Source organism: Tasmannia lanceolata, unplaced genomic scaffold (genome assembly GCF_043159265.1).
Source record: "Tasmannia lanceolata isolate RefF3 unplaced genomic scaffold, GAP_Taslan_0.1 ptg000003l, whole genome shotgun sequence".
NCBI classification, from domain to species: Eukaryota; Viridiplantae; Streptophyta; class Magnoliopsida; order Canellales; family Winteraceae; genus Tasmannia; species Tasmannia lanceolata.
This window is the reverse complement of record NW_027518680.1, coordinates 5,234,849-5,257,407: the sequence shown is the minus strand read 5'-3', so window position 1 is coordinate 5,257,407 and position 22,559 is coordinate 5,234,849. Positions and strand designations below refer to the sequence as shown.

The 22,559-nt window shown below is 37.1% G+C and overlaps 1 protein-coding gene and 1 long non-coding RNA gene across 2 annotated transcripts; both read left to right on the top strand.

Moving 5' to 3' along the window:
• Positions 1-1,900: 1,900 nt before the first annotated feature.
• On the top strand, positions 1,901-5,861 carry LOC143848822 (polygalacturonase-like). Its single transcript, XM_077357892.1, has 10 exons — positions 1,901-2,483; positions 2,647-2,775; positions 2,933-3,100; positions 3,204-3,224; positions 3,401-3,608; positions 3,708-3,789; positions 3,905-4,013; positions 5,000-5,116; positions 5,213-5,599; positions 5,700-5,861. Exons 1-9 carry the CDS (start codon positions 2,160-2,162, stop codon positions 5,432-5,434), a joined length of 1,380 nt encoding a protein of 459 aa, XP_077214007.1. The 5' UTR covers positions 1,901-2,159; the 3' UTR covers positions 5,435-5,599; positions 5,700-5,861.
• A 3,979-nt stretch (positions 5,862-9,840) lies between these two features.
• Positions 9,841-22,543, top strand: LOC143860432 (uncharacterized). The gene is made up of 5 exons (XR_013239711.1): positions 9,841-9,941; positions 10,116-10,187; positions 17,703-17,763; positions 17,850-18,464; positions 22,006-22,543. It is a non-coding gene; the product is annotated as an uncharacterized LOC143860432 (long non-coding RNA).
• Positions 22,544-22,559: the final 16 nt, after the last annotated feature.

Below are 22,559 nucleotides of genomic sequence, written 5' to 3'. Positions count from 1 at the left end.
GATTTGAATGTTAGAGGGTTGATCACTTGATCCTAACCCTCTATAGATCGGAGGGTTGGGATCAACCTATTGAAATGATTTTTGGGGCACAACCTATTTAGGCTGTGGGCCATCTAATGGACAGTTTGGATCATCCCACGGTGCCGGCCATACCACTGTTTGAATTTGCGGACATGTTTTCCTAAAAATTTTCTTGGCCGGACACGTTTGATCTAAGTTTTCTCTACCTAAACAAGAAAATGACATGCATTATGCATGAACAAGATTAGTACAAAAATATGCACTTTTAATCATAACTAAGTATTTATGAGAATAGAGATCACTACCGAAACGACCATTGCATGTGTAGAACCCCGTGAAAATAGAGATCTCTATTTATGAAAAGAGGGATGATATTTTCACAACCCCCCGGCGCAGTACGCATTCGCCGTCCTTTTAACGTGAACTGACGTGAAAAGGCGTTAAAGCACGACTCTCTGATGAGACGTGCGGCGTGGGAAGGACACGTGGAGGCCATCGATAAGAGCCTTGAGATACTTGTCATCCAATGGATGAACTCTCCTTCACTAGAGTCGTCACTAATCCTAAAGAGGCAAAGTAAACATTGATCACCCACAATCATATACCACAATGGGAAAAGAAAAGGGTCCCTCCAATAAAAGAAATGCAATAAAGTCTTGGTAACATTTATGTCACAAGGATAAGCCTTTGAACTCAAACGTTAAAAGCAACAAACCCAAGTCACAAACGCCGAGCCCTCCTCCAAACCCATCCCTTCCTTTTCCCAAACTCACCACGGCAACTCATGGTATAAACATTACCATCGCCCCAAAACACACGCAAATGCCGTTCTCTTACCACATTCTCACCTTCTCCTTTTCTTACCTCCTCTCCCACAAAGACTGGAGGAAAAAAATCTTGAGACATTTTCCACCCCTTTGACATCACCCACATTCATGTCGATATCCTTTGCAATCCATGGATATGTGGGTGTGGGAATAAACAATGGATAGAACCCATTCTTCCGTAGACCATAAGCCATCTATCTATGAATAAAAAATACATTTGGCCAACCCACGTGACAAAATATGATCACTGTTAGGGGGTCCATCTGTTTGTACATGTGCATGGATGCATAACTTCATGCACATCATCTAAAACTTCATGCATACATATATTCATGAGTATATCCATTCATGTGATTTATAGTATTTGTGCTGATATGGGGTTTATAATATTTATAGTATTTGGGAATTGCTAGCTATAGAGGCAATCTTTAGTTCATTGTATATCTTTGGGTTGGAGGTCGGGCAGCATGTCCCCCTCTTGCACTATTTTTTCTTACTAATAAAATTTAAGGTGCCGGCTTGAGTTAAAAAAGAAAAAAGACAAAAAAAACTATGTAAGGGGTTTCGGGAAAGATTTGAACACATGTCTATGCTTACATGTATGGTGTTTCTCGTATTGTTGAGGGTTCCACACGAATGCAAAGAGATCCCACATTGGAAAAGTGAAAAAGATGTGGATGGGCATATAAGGGCTTGGGCACCCTTCCCTTAACGGCTAGCTTTTAAGGATGAGTTCTACCCTGGTCCCGACAAGTGGTATTAGAACCGGGGGTACTATTTAGCGCCCCAAATTCATAACACGTATGTCATGTATAAAGAAGAAATTTGTGTATATCTATAAGCTTCATGTATGTATTATTGTATATGATACATATGCATGTCTACCTATGTGGATATGTACATGCATGATTATGAGTAACAAGGAAAATGGGGAAAGGAAAGGGCGGTATAGCTAGCAGAAAAATCTTTTTCCCTTTTCTATTTTTTCTTTCGTTTGGAGAACAAGAGACTTGAGAAGGTGGTGCAATAAGGTCAGTGACCGCCCAAGAAATCCTTCCGTCTCAATCTCTTGTATCTCAATCCATACCTTAGAATTATCATGAAGAACACACTATCCAAAGCCGCCATGGATCGAGTACAAACTGTACTATCTCTCCGTCTTTCTCTCGGCCTACTAGTAGCTTCAAAAACTACCACTGGTTTCTATATATATAGAAACTCATCATGACATGATTTCACCACCATACCTCTTGAACATCAAGTACTCCATATCAGATTGATTGTTTTATCTGTCTCTTACAAGTGAGAGATATGGGTCTAAAAAGACATTTATTCCCCCTTTTAATGCTATGCTGTTGTTCTTATTCCTGTTATGGCAATTTTCTTGAGGACCCACTCTCTGATTATGTTGATGAAGCCTCTCCTTATGACAAAAGTGCTTATCCTACATATTTCGGCACTATCAACGAAGATGCCGGCGAATTCGGGGAGGAATTCGCGACTTCAATAGGCTATGGCGAACCCCAATTATTTAGTTTCAAGCGGTTAGTTCACGCGGAGAGTCCTTATTCTTCACCTATAATGGTGAATGTGGATGATTTTGGAGCTAAAGGTGATGGATCAGATGATACACAGGTAAGCACCAATAGAAAAATGATAAAAACAAAACAGAAAATCACACAGTTGTGATTGAATCCTCATTGGGTTTTGATGATGTCTTACTTTTTGTTTGTGAATGGGTCTATTTGTTCTTGTGTGGTTTTGAAAAGTCTCACTTTCTATATGGTGTAACTGTCAGGCATTTGAGAAGGCTTGGGAGAAAGCTTGTTCATCTGCTCCATCTGTTCTTGTGATATCTAAGAATAAAAACTACCTTCTTAAGCCAATCACCTTCTCAGGTCCTTGCAAGTCATCTGTCACAGTAATGGTGAGATAAATTTAATTAGGCAAACACATATGGGTCTTTTTTTTTTTTTTTTTGTATATGAAGATTGACCCCCATGCAAATTATTAAGTGTATTTGTTTCCCTTATCATTTCAGTTCATATACATGTTATATTTATTTGTTTTTCCTAATGCATCAGGTATATGGAACCATTGAAGCTTCCTCAGATCGATCGGATTGGGACCGGGATCGAAGATACTGGATTAACTTTAAGAATATTCAGAATCTTAGAGTTGATGGGGCTGGGACTATCGATGGGAATGGAGAGATATGGTGGAAAAACTCCTGCAAAATCAACAAAGCTTTTGTAAGTTTTTTGAATTCACAATCACCAAATTCGATATAACAAACTTGCATTTTCTTTCAACAAGGGCTAATTCTTTTTTAATTCCTCATCTGTGAATTTGCAGCCTTGCACGCAGGCTCCAACGGTACATTTCCTGTTCTCTTTCCACCGAACACATGTTTAGTTTCATTATAGAGATGCTTAAATAATTACATTTCCTCTCCACTTTGAGCTTTCTTTCTATAAAAATCTTAAAAAAGGTTTAAGTGGTTAAAGAAAGGAACTGATGTTCTTCCATCTTTGGGTTTTTTTTTTCAACAGGCCTTGACCTTTTCTTCATGCATGAACTTGATAGTGAATAACCTCAGCATTAGGGACAGCCAACAAATTCATCTCTCTTTTGAGAGATGTACCAATGTCCAAGCTTCCAATCTCATGATAACTGCACCAGGAACAAGCCCCAACACGGATGGAATTCATATCACAAGTACTCAAAACATTCAAATAACAAATTGTGTCATCGGAACAGGTAAAGAGAAAGAAAAAGATGAAACGATGCCATTTCGTGTTCTTCTTTTATTTCAATGGAACTCAATTATGATTTGTATATTCACCATTATTTTTTAAGGTGATGACTGCATCTCAATAGTAAGTGGGTCTCAAAACGTCAAAGCAGCAGACATAACTTGTGGACCAGGCCATGGAATCAGGTCTCAAACTCAATCCAAACCTTCTTGAAACTTTTAATTCCAACATTTCCTAATTAACAAGAATTTAACAATTTTTTTTTTGTCTTTTTTCCAAATCTTGCTTTCGTGAACCCAGTATTGGAAGCCTGGGATCTGGCAACTCAGAAGCCCATGTCTCCCAAGTAATAGTAGATGGAGCTAATATTGTTGGAACAACAAATGGGGTCAGGATCAAAACCTGGCAGGTAAGGGTTTGTTTATATATAAGTAGATAATGATACATAATACCCAGGCTCCCATGTTTCAATAGTGGCATTAAACTCCTTTACTAACCAGATTTTAGAAGTTGTTGCAGTTTCTATATACCTTTTTTTTGTAAGATAACAATTTTATTAGCATTTCCTACAAGCTCTCAACAGCCAATAAAAAAAGAGGTTACTATAAAGTGCCATTATCAAAACTCGGGAGTGCAGATATCATCTCTCTCTCTCTCTCTCTCTCTCTCTCTCTCTCTCTCTCTCTCTCTCTCTCTCTCTCTCTCTCTCTCTCTCCAATGGAGTAGATAACTTATCTACTCCATGGAGTAGACACTCTTTCCTAACCCTTCCATGTATAGGAAAGAGTGCAGAAATAGGGTGGGCCCACATTTTTTGGGGGGAACTAAAGCATTCATTTTTGCTACACACCGTATCTATGATAGGACCCATCAAATGAATGCTTTGGATCCCCTAAAAAATATGGGCCCACCCTTGTTTTCTGCACTCGAGCGCAGATAAGCTATCTGTGCTCGAGCGTAGGAACAATTTTCCGATACACACACATGAGGAAATGGTTCGTGAGCAGATGCTTAGATAAGCTTATCTAAGCATAGCTCACAAATGATGGGGGGCCACATTTTTGGTGTGATCCAAAGCAATCATTTGGAAGGCCCTTCCATGGATAGGGTGTGTACCAAAAATCAGCCCTATAGGATCATCCTAACCCAATCAAAGCTGGAGGGGAAAATGGGCAGACACTGTGTGTCCATGTTTTTGCCCATTTTCCCCCTCCACAATTGGCAGGTTTAGGATGATATATAGTATGCTGGTGTATACATGTTTTTGCCCATTTTTCCCCTCCCCATTTCCCCCCTATATATGTAGTATGCTGGTGTATGCCAGTACATATTTTCTTTTTATGTGTCATTCTTTATAGTTTATTAAATATTATGGTCATCCTTGTTTAAACTCAGGGAGGTTCAGGGAATGCAAGCAACATAAAATTTCAAAACATTGCCATGCGCAATGTCACCAATCCTATAATCATTGACCAAAACTACTGTGACTCCAACAAACCATGCCCAGAAAAGGTGATTTCTCAACCCCCACCAGACCCTTTCTTACTTTCACTCTTCAAAAATTGATCTCGCACTTAAATCCAACAAGAATTTTGACGTGTTTTGCAGAATACAGCTGTGGAAGTAAGTAATGTGGTCTACAATAACATCAAAGGGACAAGTGCCTCAGATGTGGCTGTGGAATTTGATTGCAGCAAGAGCTTTCCATGTCATGGGATAGTGTTGAATAACATTAATTTGGTTGGAAGTGGAGGGAAAACCACAACTAGCTCATGCAAATATGTTAATGGGATTGCAATAGGAAATGTTTTCCCATGCCCTTGCTTCTAAAGAGAAGGAAATTAAATATACTTGTATTAAGATCTTGGGTGGTGTAATTTTGTATTCTTGATCCATTAGATATACATGAATTAAAAAGGGTTTTAATTTTCTAGTTCAGTTGGGAATTTTTTGTGGGTCTCTTTCAGCATTAGAAATCGAGAAGGACCACATAAGGTAAAATTCAATAGCAATATTTTGTATTCATTTTATTTTTGTTATTATTGGATTGAATGATAGTATTGTAATTGTGTTTCTTATTTTTTATTTATTTCAGGCTGGATTGAACTAGGAAATGAAAGAAGAAAGTTTACTTCTCCTGTTTGTTTCTACAAAATAATGATGGGAAAAATACTGTATTTTATTGTTCATGGATTGTAATAAAGTTGATACACTGTGTATATTAATGTTCAAATAAAAATGGGTTTCTTTTTCTGTATTCAATTTTTTCCGTATCTTGTAATTGACGATTGAATATGTCTGTTAGACATGATGGAAAAGTAGGTTTAAAAAGATCACTTCCATTTCATTCCAAGGCATGTTTTTTCTTCCTTTCCTTTGTTGCTGTAGCTATTGAACTCTTACCAAATAATTAGAGAGAAAGCTTGCGTAGAAGGCTTACAATTTCAAAGGTGGTGGTGTAATACTGTAACCTACCAGCTTGTAAAGAAAATAAGGAAACCGTTTTACCTCCTTTCTTACATTCCAAATGTATAACAAGGAAAAGGTAGAGAAATTAGTTGTGAATGATTGCATATGATGAATGGATCTTGTAGGGTCTCAATAATCTTCTTGCCCAAGAAAAATAAAGAAAGCTGATGGGAGAAAGGGAGGTAGTTTTTGATGGGCCCATGAAATGATACCTATTTTATATAGTATGGACTATGGAGGAGAATATAAGCGGATCAGGGTCGGGTCGGGTGGGTTCGGGTTAGGCAGACTTTGCCCAATTGGATTTGGGTGTAGAAAGCATTTCGGGTTGATCGGCTGGGCCAGCCCAATTTGGTAAAGTTCGATTTTGCTTAAAAATCAATGTACATGCCACAAATCAAATGGTGAGACTCATCCCGTACGTGATCTTCATGCAATGGAGGGGGCCACTAAATGAATAATGTAGATCATGTTGACGTCACATATGTGGGCCTAATTTTTTTATGCTTCTCATAATTAATTGCTTATCAAAGAACTTATATAAATTAGAAGGAAGATGATAGACTGGGGGGGTTGTTACCCTTCTCCCTAAAAGACATTTATTGGGCCCCACTTCTGCCTTATGTACGTGAACAGATTAGTTGATCTGCTCTTGATCAGATGATCTTAGGCCCTTGATCCATCAATCCTCGTTTAAGGGTCCAAAAAGAAAAGCTAAACCGTGCTTTGACTTAATAGTCCGAAGGGGAGGATCTTGCTTAGTCTTACTCCAATTCTGTCGCCTGTTCATATGGGGGCAGCGAAGCCATTACTTCTCCTTGAATTTTCTTTCGGTGGGCCTAGTTCTTGGATTGCAAGTTGGATTGAATCTAAGTCGAAAATAATTGTTGTGTGCTTTTCTCAAAAGCACAAGCAGGTGGGGAGTCCGCAACCATTGCGAGGGAGTTAAAACGGATTTCTTTCTTTTTGGATAGGTGAGCTCTCAAGTGAAGCCCCCTATAGCCATAAAGACTTGACGTAATGGACAAACCCAAGGGAAAAAAAGGCTTCGAATAACGATGACCATATTTGAGTGATTGTTTTTGGGAAGTGATATATCCGCCGCTTTTAATTATTTGGGACCATGGTTTTAAATTTCGACCGAAATCTGAAATTTGGACCGAAATTTCGGATTAAACCGAAACGTTCCGAAACCGAAATAGCCGAAATTTACAAAATTTCGGTTGAAATTTTGGTCGAAATTTCGTTAATTTAGGCAATTTCGGCGAAATTTGTTAAAAAAATATTAATTTTTTATTCTTTTACAAAGTTTCAATCGAAATCAATTTCGGGGATTTCGGTCGAAATTTCGACCAAAAAAACGGCATTCCGAGCGCGTGTACCAAATTTCGACCGAAATTTCAGTTTATGATAAGTCCGAAATTTTAGCCAAAACCGAAATTTAAAACCATTGGGTTGCCTCATGCCCCCACCCCCCAATCTCCCCGTGCGACCAAAAATACAAAACCTTCATTTCACCTAACTGTAGATAACAAAATTGAAAGATCTTGATTATATGATCGATGACCAACATATGGGCAATAAAAAGAGAATGTCATCCAACAGTTCAGATCCCTCATGAATAAAAGTCCATTATTCGGAATACCACAAAAAAATTCGATTGGATTAATGTACTTATTTGATCTAATAAGTACCTTGTGTCAGAATTGAGAAATTCTATGGCTCGAATTTTTAGTACTGTACTATGGGTTCAACCGTTCAACTCAAAAAAAAGTCGGGTCGAGTTGGGTTGAACTCGGGTTCGGGTTGAGGGCTTGGGCATCCCGACCCAAGTGAAACCCAACAGTTTTTATCAATTTATTGTTGTGTAAGCTTAAAAAGTTGGGATGGGCTGGGTTGGGGGTGTCAGGTTGGGTTGAACCTTGTCAGTTTGGAAATCGGATCGGGTTGGCAGGGTTGGGTTGGCCTTTGCCAACCCGACCCAACCCGACTCGGGTTGCGCCCCTGTTAATAATAGTACACTAACCTTTACTTTGGGGTCACTTTCCCCTCAAATTTTCCATCAATTTACAAGGCTCAGCGTAATGAAGAGGGTGTAAAACAAATTCATGTAAAATCTGTTTTACAACCATTTTACATCAAAAGAAACGTGCTTAGCGAAGCAATCGTTCTAATGGATTCCGTCCGATTGTCACTTGCTGCTTTTCTCTGTTTTTCAGAGATTCGAATTTCGTTGAACTTTGGCGTACATCGAAATCCAACCTCTGTTAAATCAGTGGCAATCTAGTGTTTCGGTCCTCACTGTAACAATGGTTTCAAATTTCAGTTTCGGAATGCGTTTCGGTCCTCACTGAATTTTGAAATTTAGGGTGAAATCCGGCGAAATCAATTAAAATAGTATTTTATTTCATAAAAAAATTCGGCCAAAATTAGCAAAATTTTGGGAAAACATTATTTAATTAATAAAATGGAGACTTTTGGCAGAATTTCCTTGAATTTCAGATGAAATTTCAGAAAAATGAAATTTCGGCCGAAAAAAAAAGAAGAACGAACCTTTTAAGGCATACCCGATTTCGGTTTCGGTCTAGACCGAAATTAAAAAACACGAAAGAATTTTCAACTAGTGAACAAGAAATTAAAAAACAGTACTGATAAAAGCAATAACAGAAACAAATAAAAAAAATGTCAAACTTCTATTGCAGATATATGCAAATGGGACACTGGGCACAGCTTGTTTAATCGCCAAGCCAGTGGAGTAACTTACTAGAGCAATTAGATTAACTTACTAGAGCAATTAGCACTATTAATCAACATCCAGGCATACACAATCTTATTGTGCTTTCTTAATATACGTTTGTACGTTATTTGCTCAGAATGACATACATCCATACAAGTATTTGTCTACTGTGTCTTCATGGGTCATGAGTCGGGAATTAAAGCAATATCTTCAATTCATATTCTCTAACAGGCATGGAACCAAGTTAATCAAGGAATTAATAGCATCAACAGACCTCAATATTTGAGCTGTATCACAATAAAAGGACTCAACATGGAAGGTAATCAAGCACTGTGTAATCCTTACTATTCTAAAAGCGTAAACGAAGGAAAATTCGTCAACCAACTTTCGTCAAAATTCCCTATGTATCCTGCCCTTTCTTTTTGTTGAACTTCCAAATAGGTCCCAATTTTTCAGCCCATTATCGGTATATCAGCCTCCTTATTTGCCCCTCCATATATGTCCAAAAAACTCACGTGAGGCAAATTCGTCGATTGTTTGCCCTTCATATTCCCATTTGTATCCCTTAATGTTATACCCCTTAATCTCCTTTCATAAACTATACTGCACCACAGGAATTCTGCCAATTTCACAAGGGCATCTAAGTCATTTGATTCATAGGTATATCCACCCTAATCGAAGAAGAAGAAACGACCAGGAGTCTTCATCTACCTCTCCTCCATTTTTTCCTAAAATACGCTCTCTCTCGACACTTGCTTCTTCCAAATGTACACTTGCTTCAATCAATCCTCCTTTTGGGCAAAAAAAATGCCGTGTGGGCTTCTCTGCATAGTCTTCATCTACCTCTCCTCCATTTTTTCCTAAAATACGCAATCTCTCTCGACACTTGCTTCTTCCAAATGTACACTTGCTTCAATCGATCCTCCTTTTGGGCAAAAAAAATGCCGCGTGGGCTTCTCTGCATATAAGGCTTCATGTAGGACGTTTCCCCTCTGAGTGAATCTCCTTTCAAGCAAGAAACCCTGTTCAAGCAAGAAACCCTGGTATGTAATTTCTATTTATATTAAATCCTCCAAAACCATTCTCTTCTACCTGCACTTCTCATCTCCTTCATTTCTTCTGCAGATTTAGGTAAAGTCTGGTTTTATTTTTTTTATTTGCTTATTTTGAAAGCAGAAACCAAGGTTTTAAATTTCGGTAATTTGGGATTTTTATTGGCCGTTAGGTTGTTGTAATTTTTGGAAGAAATGCCCATTGGGTTGGATTGTTTTGGTAAACTTGTTTTTAATGGTTGCTTCTTACCAGCTTCCAAAGATTCTGGAGTTAGTTGGGCTTGGATACACTGGTTGGTTTGTCTTTCGGTACCTTCTCTTCAAGGTAACAGAAAAGTCTACCAATGCTTTAACTCTTTCAATCTAAAGAAAAAGAAAAGAAAAATCATTGATCGACTCCCAAGCATGCCAAAATTGAAACCCACCTGAACTAATTTTACTTAATCACAAACCATTTATTTCTAACATAGAACATCTGTTTTATCAGTCGAGCCGGAAGAACTATCGACAGATATTGAATCATTGAAGAAATGACCAATTTTAGGGCATGCAAATGTAGTTACACTTGCTTTTAGTATGTATTTCATGTTGCCTCTCACAATTGTTTAACTTTTTAATTTTTTGAACATACTTTCTTAATAAAAATAATAAATATTGTTAATCCACTGAATAAATTTATTTCCTTTTATTTTCGTTGTAGTTACAGAAAGCTTTAGTTTAAATGATACATTTAAAATTTAAAATAATAATACATTGTTAATCCACTCAAAATATTGTTAATCCACATGTGTTTATAATTTTTGTAGTTCTGTTTCATTGTTCATTTGCTTTAAAAAATTTTGTGCTGATTGAATAATTGGTTACAATTTCTTGCTCTAAATTTTTTCATATATTTTTAAGGAAATTTTATTTGCACATAAACTCCTCACATAGATAATTTTCTATTCCAAAGAAATTTCTTGCAAAGGAGATGTACTGGAGTTCACTCAAATCCCAACTACGACAGAAGAACTCTCCCTCAATTCAAATCCAACCCCACCCAAATGGCTACACCCATCTTCCAAAACCCGATCATCTTTTCGAGAATAAAGAAAAGGTGATTAAAACCATAGTGGATTGGATGAGATGAAAAAAAATTATGTGCCACAGTTAGCTTCATATAAGAAACTACCTTATTATGGTTATCCCCTTTTTCTTCTTAATTAGTTACAATTTCTTGCTCTAAATTTTTTCATATATTTTTAAGGAAATTTTATTTGCACATAAACTCCTCACATAGATAATTTTCTATTCCAAAGAAATATCTTGCAAAGGAGATGTACTGGAGTTCACTCGAATCCCAACTACGACAGAAGAACTCTCCCTCAATTCAAATCCAACCCCACCCAAATGGCTACACCCATCTTCCAAAACCTGATCACCTTTTCGAGAATAAAGAAAAGGTGATTAAAACCATAGTGGATTGTGTGGACCCCGATCCGGGAGAGAGGTGGGGGACGAGCCCCCAGCGGCCTCTAGGATCATCCACGTGTGAAGGAGAGCTCTACCAAGGAACTCTCGAAACGGATGCCACCCTCATAGCATAGCACGAGTGGCGATATAAAAGAGATACCTTTCGATTCGGGAACAAGTCCGGATTCGAAACGTACCTAAACAAACTCAGAGTCGCCATCCACGGTATACGGCCATGGATCCTTTAAACAAAAATATGCTCTGTATACCATGGATAACCAGAAATATATATGGGTTCGTGCCTGATTACGAATGGAGAAGGTCTGAGAGCACCCCCAATTCGTCCGAGTGCAAGCACTTGGTCTCTTATGCCATTTATTATTAAATTTAAAGGGTTTCGGGCAAAAATCATATGAAATAGGAACAATTCTCAGGAATCGTCTACCTAAGCATGCATTTCCTGAGGATAAAGAAATAAGCATACAAAATGAAATGAAAAATGTGTCACCTAAACAAAGCTAGGTTGTGAGTGACATGTCTAATGGGTGTCTAAATTCTGATGTGCAAACACATGCAAGCTATAGCTAAAGGTATAGGATCAGTACTAAAAAGTAAGAAAACATATCAAATCATACAATAATTACACAACAAATCCTAAAACTCTAAATTATTAGCCTGAGTCCTCGGATGGCCTGGTATTCATCCAAAGAAGCCTACGTATCCCCGCCTCCACGAGAATCAAGGCAACGTAGTTCTTCGCGCCTATTCTAAGCTAGGATGCCTAAGACACCTAGACCTCTATCCTAGACTCGATCTAAAAGACCGGACTAGTTATTAAAGTTTCTTGTACGATTATTTAACTTTCAGTGAATTGTGGATTTTAGGACACCCTATATGCCCTAACTAAATGCAGATTAGCCCTAGGCTAATGCAGGTGGTTCCTACAACCTATGTGTAACTAGGCTGTATTCCCTAAGGAAAACAAATGGTTGACTAACGCATCCTATTCTAGTCATCAGTCGGCGATGTGGATCGCCAACTGACCCGACGGAGGCGCTCCTATAACTCTAGGACAAACCCCTAACTCTAAAACAAACACAAACAAGCACACAACAAATCAAAGACAAACTCCCTAACTCTAAAACTCTCTATCTAGGACAAACTCTTAACTCTAGGGGAAGATTTTGTTGAAAACAAGGTTTTGAAGAAAAATGGTTAAAACATTTATTTACAAAGTTTGGCTGAACTTGGGATGTAAATCCCAAGCTGCACTACGTACCTCGTGGAAGAGGATCAAGCCAACGTAGTTCGAAACGAACTCTCCTAATACGCTATAAAACTCAACACTTTAGCTGATTTAAGGTTTTTTAATATTTTCAAATGTTTTTGATATTTTTAAAGTTTTCAAATATTTTTTGAGTTTCAAATTTATACTGTTTTTGGATTTTAAAGCTTTTCCAATGTTCTGGACCTTTGAATGCTTTCAATTTTAAAGGGAACACGCAAGCACAACCACAAACTAGGGCAAAGCCCTAAATCCAAAGGTGAAAACCCCGAACAAGCAACTAACGCCTCAAAGAGACGATCCACAACAAGTAACTGGTGTCCCAAGAACAATGAAAATGATCTAAGATCCCTAGCAGGTAAAAGCATCTTAAATGATAAAGTCATATCTAACAGACGAACCAAAAGGCTACGGGACAAACTCCTAACATATAGGATAATCAACTCTAAATGGGAAGCCAATGAGTCCAAGACTCTCTATTGCTCTATAAGAGAGGGCAAATGAGTCAAAGACTCGCTCTAAAAAGGAGGGCTCTAACATGAGGCTAGATAAGCCTTCTAAAAGGAAAACTCTCTAAATGAGACAAAACTTGTCTTCAAAAAGGAAAACATTCTAATGAGACAAAGTGTGTCCCCTAAAATGAGACTCATGGAATTTGGAAGGTCTGGACATGATTTGGAAGTGATCCTAGAAGTTTAGATGTCTAGGTTGACATATAGCACGAGTTCCACTCATTTAGCATAAAAAAAAATTTGAAAGCACTCTACACAATAGGCAATTTTCGCAAATAAGGCTCTAAAATATAAAGTAAATCATGAAAATTGATCAATATGTGATTTGTGACTGGCTAGCATGCTCATCATATCCCAATACAAGCATTAGAATCAATATAGGTTCAAAACAATCTAAAAAAAAAAGAAAAGAAAGGGTGAAATTTCCACCCAACATGTAATTTTCACCAAAAATGGTAAAAACAGCCGACTAAATCATGAGAATGATTCAATATATGATTTAAAACTTGCTATCAAGCTCAAAACATCTCAAACACTCATTAAAATTGAATAGAGCTCATATTGTCCATGATTTTCAAGAAATGGCACAGTTATGTCATATAATGTGAAAAATGCAACTTTGCACTGACTTTTAGACCCCTCAAACATCAAAACCATCAAAAACTATACTAATCAAAATTGTAGATCTCAGCATGAATGACATTCTCACAGTTGACCATTTTGTTTGGATCTGGCCAGAAGTGGCCGGAAAATGGTCTCTTCCGATCCATCGCCATTAAAAGACATATTAGTGTTTTTACTGAAAGTTCGGGCTCAGTTTTGACACTTAAAATATCGCTTCTGGAAAAATTCACTCAAGGACAAAGTATTAGAAAATCTTGTGAAGAACATTTTTTCTTTGTATGACTTCGGACAAAACAGACCTGGAATAGCCTAAAAATGGCCAACAAGCTGCTGTTGCAGAAATGACAGTTTTTTCAGAAAAACTGAAGCTTGCAAGTCGTTTTTGACATATTAAAAAGCCTTTATGGAAAAAGTTGCTCAATAAGACAGTTTTAAGAGATATTATAACGAACACTTTTCCAGTTGACAATTTCGAACAATTCCGATCAGAAGCAGCCCAAAAATTATTCGACACGATAATTTCTAAAAAAAACTTGAACAAAAACAGCATTGTGGACTGAAAATTTTAAACGGGCATAACTCTCTCGTCTTTTGGCCAATTTGGGCCGCCATATGTCGAACTGACCGGCTCGACGAGATCTACAAGATTGAGAAGTTTTTTTTTGGTGATTTTAAGTTTTAGAAATCCGAAAATAGAAAAAAAAGGGCTCGACAGCAAGCATGTACAGTTTTTTTTTTTTTTTTCGAATTCAACAAGTACTTCTAAATTAATACCCAAAAAATCAAATGCTCAAATGGTTAGCACAGGTATAAGAAGTTCACGGACCTGAAACTGAAATAGAGCAGAGAGGGAAATCGAAATCCACCAGAGGAGCTTCCTTAAAGGCTTTGAAAGATCTTCCAAAAACCGACATTCTCTTCGAAAAGATGCAAGGCATTTGGTTTTTCGCCATTAAAATGCATCGTTTTATGAGCTTTTTTTCTTTTCTTCTCCTTCTTCTCTTTCTTTTTTTTTTTTACCCCCAAATCTGAATCTCCCAACGCCAATGAAGCTCCGACCTCATCCTTTTCTCGAGTTAGCAGTGCACTGCAATTCCTTAGAGACCTCATCATCGTCCACGAATTTTGCACTTCCAATACTTGCAGTCATTCGAGAAACCTGATCATGACAAGAGTGGACTTCTTCAAGGTTGTGATCGCTAGTGCTTATTGGCACATTCGTTAGCCTATGAGGCGCATCAACAGACACAGAACTGCTGGCTGCCAACTCGGTTTCATTATGGTCGCCACGAGAGTTGTCCAATACATTATCCAAGTCCTCTGCTCGACTGGATGCTGCTGATTGCTTAACCCTGATCTTAACAACAGGAACTCTCCGCTCGTGGCCGTTAGAAACAGTATCAGCTTCCTTGGAAGCTTCTGAAATGGCCAAACCATCGGGTGAGATGATGATAGGTGTATCCTTGGCTTCTGGTGTACCGGTGAGAGCTTCTTGGGGCTTAGATATCCTTAGCTTCAGATGAGCAGATTTAATCTTCTCATCGGTGGACGGTTCAGCATCCACCACAGGTTGTATTTGAACTCTTGGAACACCATAAAGTGTTGGAGGCCTCCCTTATTTGACACATGTGCATCACATGCACAGCCAACTTCACCTCGTAAAGATGGCTCTTCATCTAAGAATTCCATGAATAATGACAAGGCTGAATCAATGCCTTTGAAGTAGAACTCAAGATCAAGCAGTGCTCTACTTGCTTCAATTCTAACTTGCCATGGTGCCGTCTCAAAATTACGGAAAGGTTTAATAAGACAGAATACGCGATCAAGTGGCACCCAGGCTGTAAGCTTAAGTGTAATCTGCGTAAGTGAGCGAATGCAGCTGATTGTCAAGACTCCATTGTAACTGGGCATCATCCATCCAAAAGTTCATAAATCTGAACGAAATTGTTACGAATAGCATCTTCATCAAATGCCCCACCAAAATAAGATTTGAACAGTGCAACCGCCTCGACAACGAACTTCAATACACAAGCAACATTAGCATTGCTGCTGACAACAATCACAATGTACACATTGCTGATTCTCATGTAAAGGAAAGAGCAACTCCTGCTGGACAATTAGATCGTCGAATTCTGAAGTGGAGCTGTATTCCTCGTTGTAATTGACAAAAAACGAATGTTTTCCCTCTCTGCTTCCAATTTTTTATAGGATTCTTCATGCTCTTCGTCTTCGAAACTCAAAATAGTAAAATCGTCTGAATACTCTTCTTCAGTTTCCAAAGGCGGAACAGAGTTAAAACGCGAGCTCAATCTAGAGAGCTGCTGTTTTCCTCTAATTCTCGAACATATTTGCTTCGTCATACTCCGAATTTGAGCTGAAGCTTCTTAAAAGGCCTTTTGAGGATAAAACATCTATAACTTTTGAAATTCGCTCAAACTTTCATTAGAGCTAAAGCTAGATCTGAACATTCCAAGGCAATTTAAGCTTTAAACAAAAATTGAGGAAAGCTTGATCTGAAATTTCACTAGAAAATGAACAGATTTAAGGTTCCAAAGATTTCTCAAGCTACTTAGGGTTTGAAGCAAGAAATCAAAGAAAATCAGCAGCTTTAATGAAGAATAAGGAAGAAATTAAAAGGTACAAGGTAAGATTGAAATGAAGAGAAGCTCGAATCCCTTTTCTCTTCCTCAAACTTTCAATTTCTCTCTCTGAAACTGCAGATTTCTGAATCTCCTAACCTGAATTTTCTTCTTCAACCTCTTCAAATCACAGATCGGAGCTCTGATCAAGCCACCGGAGAAGAAGATCAACACTTCCTCTCTGAATTTGTCTAGATCTAAGGTTTCATGGCTAGGGTTTGAGGAAAATGAAGCTCGGTTGGAGTTTCTATAAAAAAAAAATCCAGATCTGATGGGATTTAAAAGCAAAGAAAACTAAAAGTATATCTGATGAAAAAATGTGCAGATCTAAGGTTTAGAGATGGAAGAAATAGAATTAAAGAAAGAGATCTCAGATCTGAGCTTGCTGGAGATGGAAATCCGGTTGGAATTCCGTCGGCATCTCAACGGAGAAGACGATCTCTCTCTCTCTCTCTCTCTCTCTCTCTCTCTCTCTCTCTCTCTCTCTCTCTCTCTCTTAGAAAATGAAGATCTCCCCCCCTTTTTTTTCGTTATTTTTTATATATATATCAAATGAAGGCTGCTGATATCGACACTACTATATTGATGGGCGCACAAAAATGCGCAAAATTTGATGAGCGCACACCCGAATCGCGTCTTTTCTGCCCCAGGCCACGTCCTTTCCAGGATAAATTCGCCCCCCCTTCAGGATAAATTCACCCCCTTTTCTGGTTTACACTACGACACCGCCTCGGCTCGATCGCTAGGCAAACGCGCTCGGATTCTGACGAAATTTTGCAGGAACCTAGATGAGACCCCAACCTAGCTTAGGGTGAAGTTTGGGACCCTAATTCATTCATTTGATGGGGTTTTGCATAAAATTGGAAGGTGAAGGGCACGGTCAAAATGGGGTGTCTACAGATTGGATGAGATGAAAAAAAATTATATGCCACAGTTAGGTTCATATAAGAAACTACCTTATTATGGTTATCCCCTTTTTCTTCTTTGTAGTGGTTCTACGTTGTCTTTTTTTAAGGTGTGAGTATTAGTTCAATTCAGCTTTTGTGTGTTGGTTCATTTTCAGTCCAGCACTCATTGAAAATGTACATATGAATTGAGTATGTGTCTTCACAGCAATACACGTGTGTTGACATTGAAGAAATAGATGATGAAGAGTGGAAAAAGCCTCCAGCAGAAATAGCTGCACTTCTGCCAGATAACTAGATTGTATTAGTTTGTAGGTCATCCATTTCTTTTTGCAAATCATTAAAACTTCAACTCTTTCATATTATTTTTTGGCAATATTCACTCCTACAGTTGATTTATCATTTTCAAATGATGGATTCAAGGGTATCAAAGTTGAAATGAACTCAATGGCACATGAAGATTACGAATCTTTTTTGATGGAAAGTAACTTTTTGTCCCTAATTCTTATTATTTGTCTTTAAGTTCTTATTTGTACAAATCATTTATTATTTTCAACTAATTTATTTCAGGATATGCAAAATTAGGTGGAGGCAAAGGAGGATGACGAACTTACCAGTGTTTTTTGATATAATCAAACTTTTTCTCCAGAACAAACGATGACTTAAATTTGCATATTTTTAAAATTGAACTCTGTTTGTATGTAAATATGGTTGCTTTAAATACGGTCTATATGTAAATATGGTTGCTTTGAATATGGTTTATATGTAAATATGGTTGCTTTGAATATAATATCCTCAAAAAAAATGGTTGCTTTGAATACAGTATAGGAACTGTGTTTACGAAATTACATGTCTCTTTACTATAATGATATGTGGCTACATGACCCCTGCTATGGGCCTATGGCTGAACAAGAACTGAACTTCGTTGAATGGATCCCCAACAATGTGAAGTCAAGTGTATGCGACATCCAAATTCTTCAGACTAAAGAACCCCTTCCATCTTCTAATTCCTTGTTGTCTTCTTCTTCCATCCTTTTGCTTCCAGATGGCATCCAGAGCTCAAGAGCATGAACCTACAGGTGGAGAGAGTACTTTTTCTTTTCTTTTTTGGGGAAAGCTACAGGTGGAGAGAGTATTTGCAGGACGATCTTATGGTTGGAATCACCGTAGGCGCTTGTTCCGTAGGTAGTATTTGCAGGACGATCTTATGGTTGGAATCACCGTAGGCGCCTGTTCCGTAGGTATCTCTCTCTCTCTCTCTCTCTCTCTCTCTCTCTCTGTATTTATTCTTCACCGTCTTCTTTGATCAATTTTTGTCTTTGTTGATGTATATTCAAGAGAATTTCTGCATGGAGATAGGTGATTATTTCATTTGTGAACTATAATTCCTGGAAATGCTAAGAGATTTTTGCTTTCATTTGAGTATATTGCACTTTTATTCCTTTCAGTGTATTTGGTTTCCCTTATATGCTACACTTTTCTTTTCTTGATTGAATTATATCGTTTTTTATACACAGATTCTGGTTTCATTCCTATCTTTATTTATTCTATATTTGAGTCATTGAGTCAAGTCGCAGTTGGTCCGGTGGCATTGGTGTCTCTCTTAGTCATTGTCTATTCTTCATATGAACTATACACAGAGCTTGCAATATTGCTAGGCTACTAGCACAGATGGTCAGCGTTTTTTTAATGTATGATGGGTCTGTTGAGGTATGAAGCCAATTTTTTTATTTTCTTGTATTTTAATTGCTACAGGTGATCAACAATTTTGTAGATTAATTCTGAGAATGTGAGACCAAAAAGTTGATGATTTATGCACTCCTAAGCAATAATTTGTCTATTAAAGGACTTGTTTATATTCTGCTTTAATTTTTTACAATGGCCAAAGTTAGTGGAAGCACTTTAAGCATTTCTCATAGCCCCTTAATTTTGCATGAGTATAACTAGACTATTTTCTTAATTTTTTTTTGAAAATACCAGGTACTTGTTTATTGAACGAAATAGAACCTGAATCCTAAGCACCCTATATAATTAGACTATTCTAGAAAAAAATAAAATAAAAAAGGTGAATTAGTGACTTAAGAACTCTGACATGTATGCTAATGAAGTGTTGATTTTGTACTGCTAATTAATTGATGATTATTGACAAAGTGAAATCTAGAGCAGTGATTTCAGGATATCGCCATCTGATTGATAACGTCGATAGGCCTAATGACAATACACGTGAGTGACCAATTTCATGTTCAGGTTGGTCTCATTGCTGCAACCAATCAAATGGGCAGAGAACGAACCACATCTCCCTTTACTATGATAAATGTTGATGAGAAATTGACAATGATAAAAGGAGAGAATTCCCTTAGCTCTGTTACCAATTTGTTGTTGTGTTAGGGGAAATGATATAGATTGTTGTCTCTCCTAAACCAATTTGTTGTTTTGTTGGGGGAGATGATATAGATTGTTGTCTCTCCTAAAAGCCAATGTAGGACATTCATAAGATATGATGATAGAAAAGTTGGATTTCAGTCAGTGGCGGAGCCAGGATTTATACATAAGGGGGGCAGGTTATACATAAGGGGGGCTGCTTATACATAAGGCTGGGCCCATTTGAGTTGGGCCTATTAAGGAGTTTGGCCCAACTCAACAGGGGCAGCTGCCCACCTTATGCTACATGTAGCTCCGCCCCTGATTTCAGTGATGGTTTGATTTATGCATGTGAGAAGCAAAACATTGGTAAATACTTGTGTTCTATCTCTTCACAATGTCTCTTTGAAATTTTGAGCAGTTTTGGTCGTTGCCTGCATTTGACGTTTCTTGCTTAAAATCATTGTCAATTTCTCCTCTATGTAAAATGTAAGATCAAATCAAATAAGGGTAGTTGATATGGTGGAAAAATGCCCTAACATATCTTTTTGGTGACTAACACACCAACATACCAATTTTTATGGTTGGAATTAAATAACTTTCATTTTTTTTGACATTTAATAAGTGATCTATTATGACCTACTTTGCATCAATGTATGATCTAGATGGGTGCTGTGTAGAAACTTCTACACTGAAATTTTAGTTTTGGGGATTTTGTTTATAAATCTATGATTCACACAATTTTTTCCAATGTGTACTTTTTATCGTTCATTAGTGAAAGAAAATTACATCTTGTTTTGTAAGTGATGTGGCTTCTTGCATAATGATATGTTTAGGTGTGATTTCAGCATAGGCTACCATGCATGACAGTGCTTAGGACACGTGAGTGGCCAATAGAGCACATTTATTCCAGACATAATCATGCTTGGATTAATTTATTTTGGATTTGCAGTAATGAATTTCTTATATTTCTAGATCACCCAAGGCTATTTAACAAATCTGCTCACTTCCCCCAGGCCCCAGTAAACAACAGTTGTTGCATAACAACCCATATTCTGCTCTTGTTGTGGATGATTCTGAAGATGATAGTTATGAATTGCTTATCATTAATTGATGATTTAAAAAGGTTATCAAGAGTTTTTTTTTTCCTTAGAGATTTATAAAGATTATCAATGGAAGTTTTTTATTCTTACGATTAACTTCATATAAATGGTTTTATTTGTGAGGAAAGTGTTCCTGCGCAGCTGCGTAGGGAGCTCCCTGCGCTTAAGTGGCTTATAAAGCCAACGATTAGTCGCTTTTTGTGGACCCCGCAAAGGTGGACCCGCCATACGAACCAATCGTTTGTTCTTTTAAAGCCATTCCATCAACTGATTAGGTTTAGATTTTCTAATTAGATTTTTTATTCAGCTGTATGTCTTTTGAATATATATCAATGCAAGATCCATCCATTTTTTTGACACTTGGATCATCTATCTTTTGTTAATATTGGGTGGTAAATAGCAGTATAGCAGTCGATGTATGAGTAAATGCTCCTTAGAATAGGTTATATCGTATGGAAATTGTTTTTCCCTGTCTCCCTCTCTCTATGTGTGGGTTTTTTTTTTATGTACATCATAAACTCTTGGGCATGAACCATGAGGCACTACTCCTATCGATTTTTAAATTTTAATTTCTCAATTGAGCTATGAATTTTATACTATTTTACTTCATTTGTCCCGAATTGAAATGCTTCTCTCTTTCTCGCTCATATGTCTCTAAAAGCCGGTGTCGGTCGGTTGACTTGAATTGGCCGATTCTTGATTCAACTTTGTAACTTATCTATCATTTAGTTACATGGGTTTTTTTTTTTTTTTTTTGTGTGGCAGAGGAACAATTTTGGTAGAATTCTTTTCAATCTTTTCCTTTACCGCACTTGATAGTGATAAAATTTTATGAGGATCTTAATTTCGCAACTGAGCTATGAATTTTCTCCTAACTATTTTCTTTTAGATTGCAATTACAATCACATTGACTACTGGACTTTGGTTTCACAAACATCTTTGTTTATGTGCAAATTGTTCAATTATTATTGGATTAGCTAACAAACATCCACATAGTGGTCTGTTTGAAATTTCTATGTTGTTGCTATAATTTTAATATATTTTCTGCTATGAAAAAATAAATAATGTTACATAAATATGCTATTGCTCTATTCCCTATGCCAATTTTCCTGTTCATTTGATTCATTTCCTTCTCACGGAAAAAACCCACCATTCTCTGTTTTCTTATTTCTTTCAAATATTTTAATAGTAAATTTATGATTTAGATTTGTTCACTGTACTAATTTATTTGTCGAAATATTGACTTTTCTATTTTATTGTAGGTGTTCTTCTTTTTTAAATTGACTTGATGCGACTTGACATAGATAGGTGTCTGCTTTTTTTTCCTGGTAATATATGCTCTTAATGGATTTTATTAGCAGTTCTGATCAATATTTGTTCGGTTTAAATTAAATGTATAATTCAGTTTTCTTAACCGGATAATTAGGTTTGGTGTAGGCTTGACTGATCATGTTGATTATCAAAGGACACACTTGCCTCTCTGAAATCGGTCTACTGACATTTATATTCCTTTAGAATGTCATGAATAATAATACCAACATCTTATTTTAATCATTCAAGTAAAATTTTGATCTATTATAATTTTGCCTCTAAATATTAAGATAAAGTGTATTTTTTAGATTTCTTTATCTAAACCAAGAGAATGTGTTTTAAACAACCAAGCATGATCTTATGTTTGTTTCCTTTTTGTTAATTAAAGAGGGTACTCTATTTAGATTGTTTAGATTTTCTTCTTGGTTATTGTTGTGGTGTCAACAACAACAATAGATCAAAAAGAAGATATCATCAGACTTGGTTATTATTTTCGTATCATCAG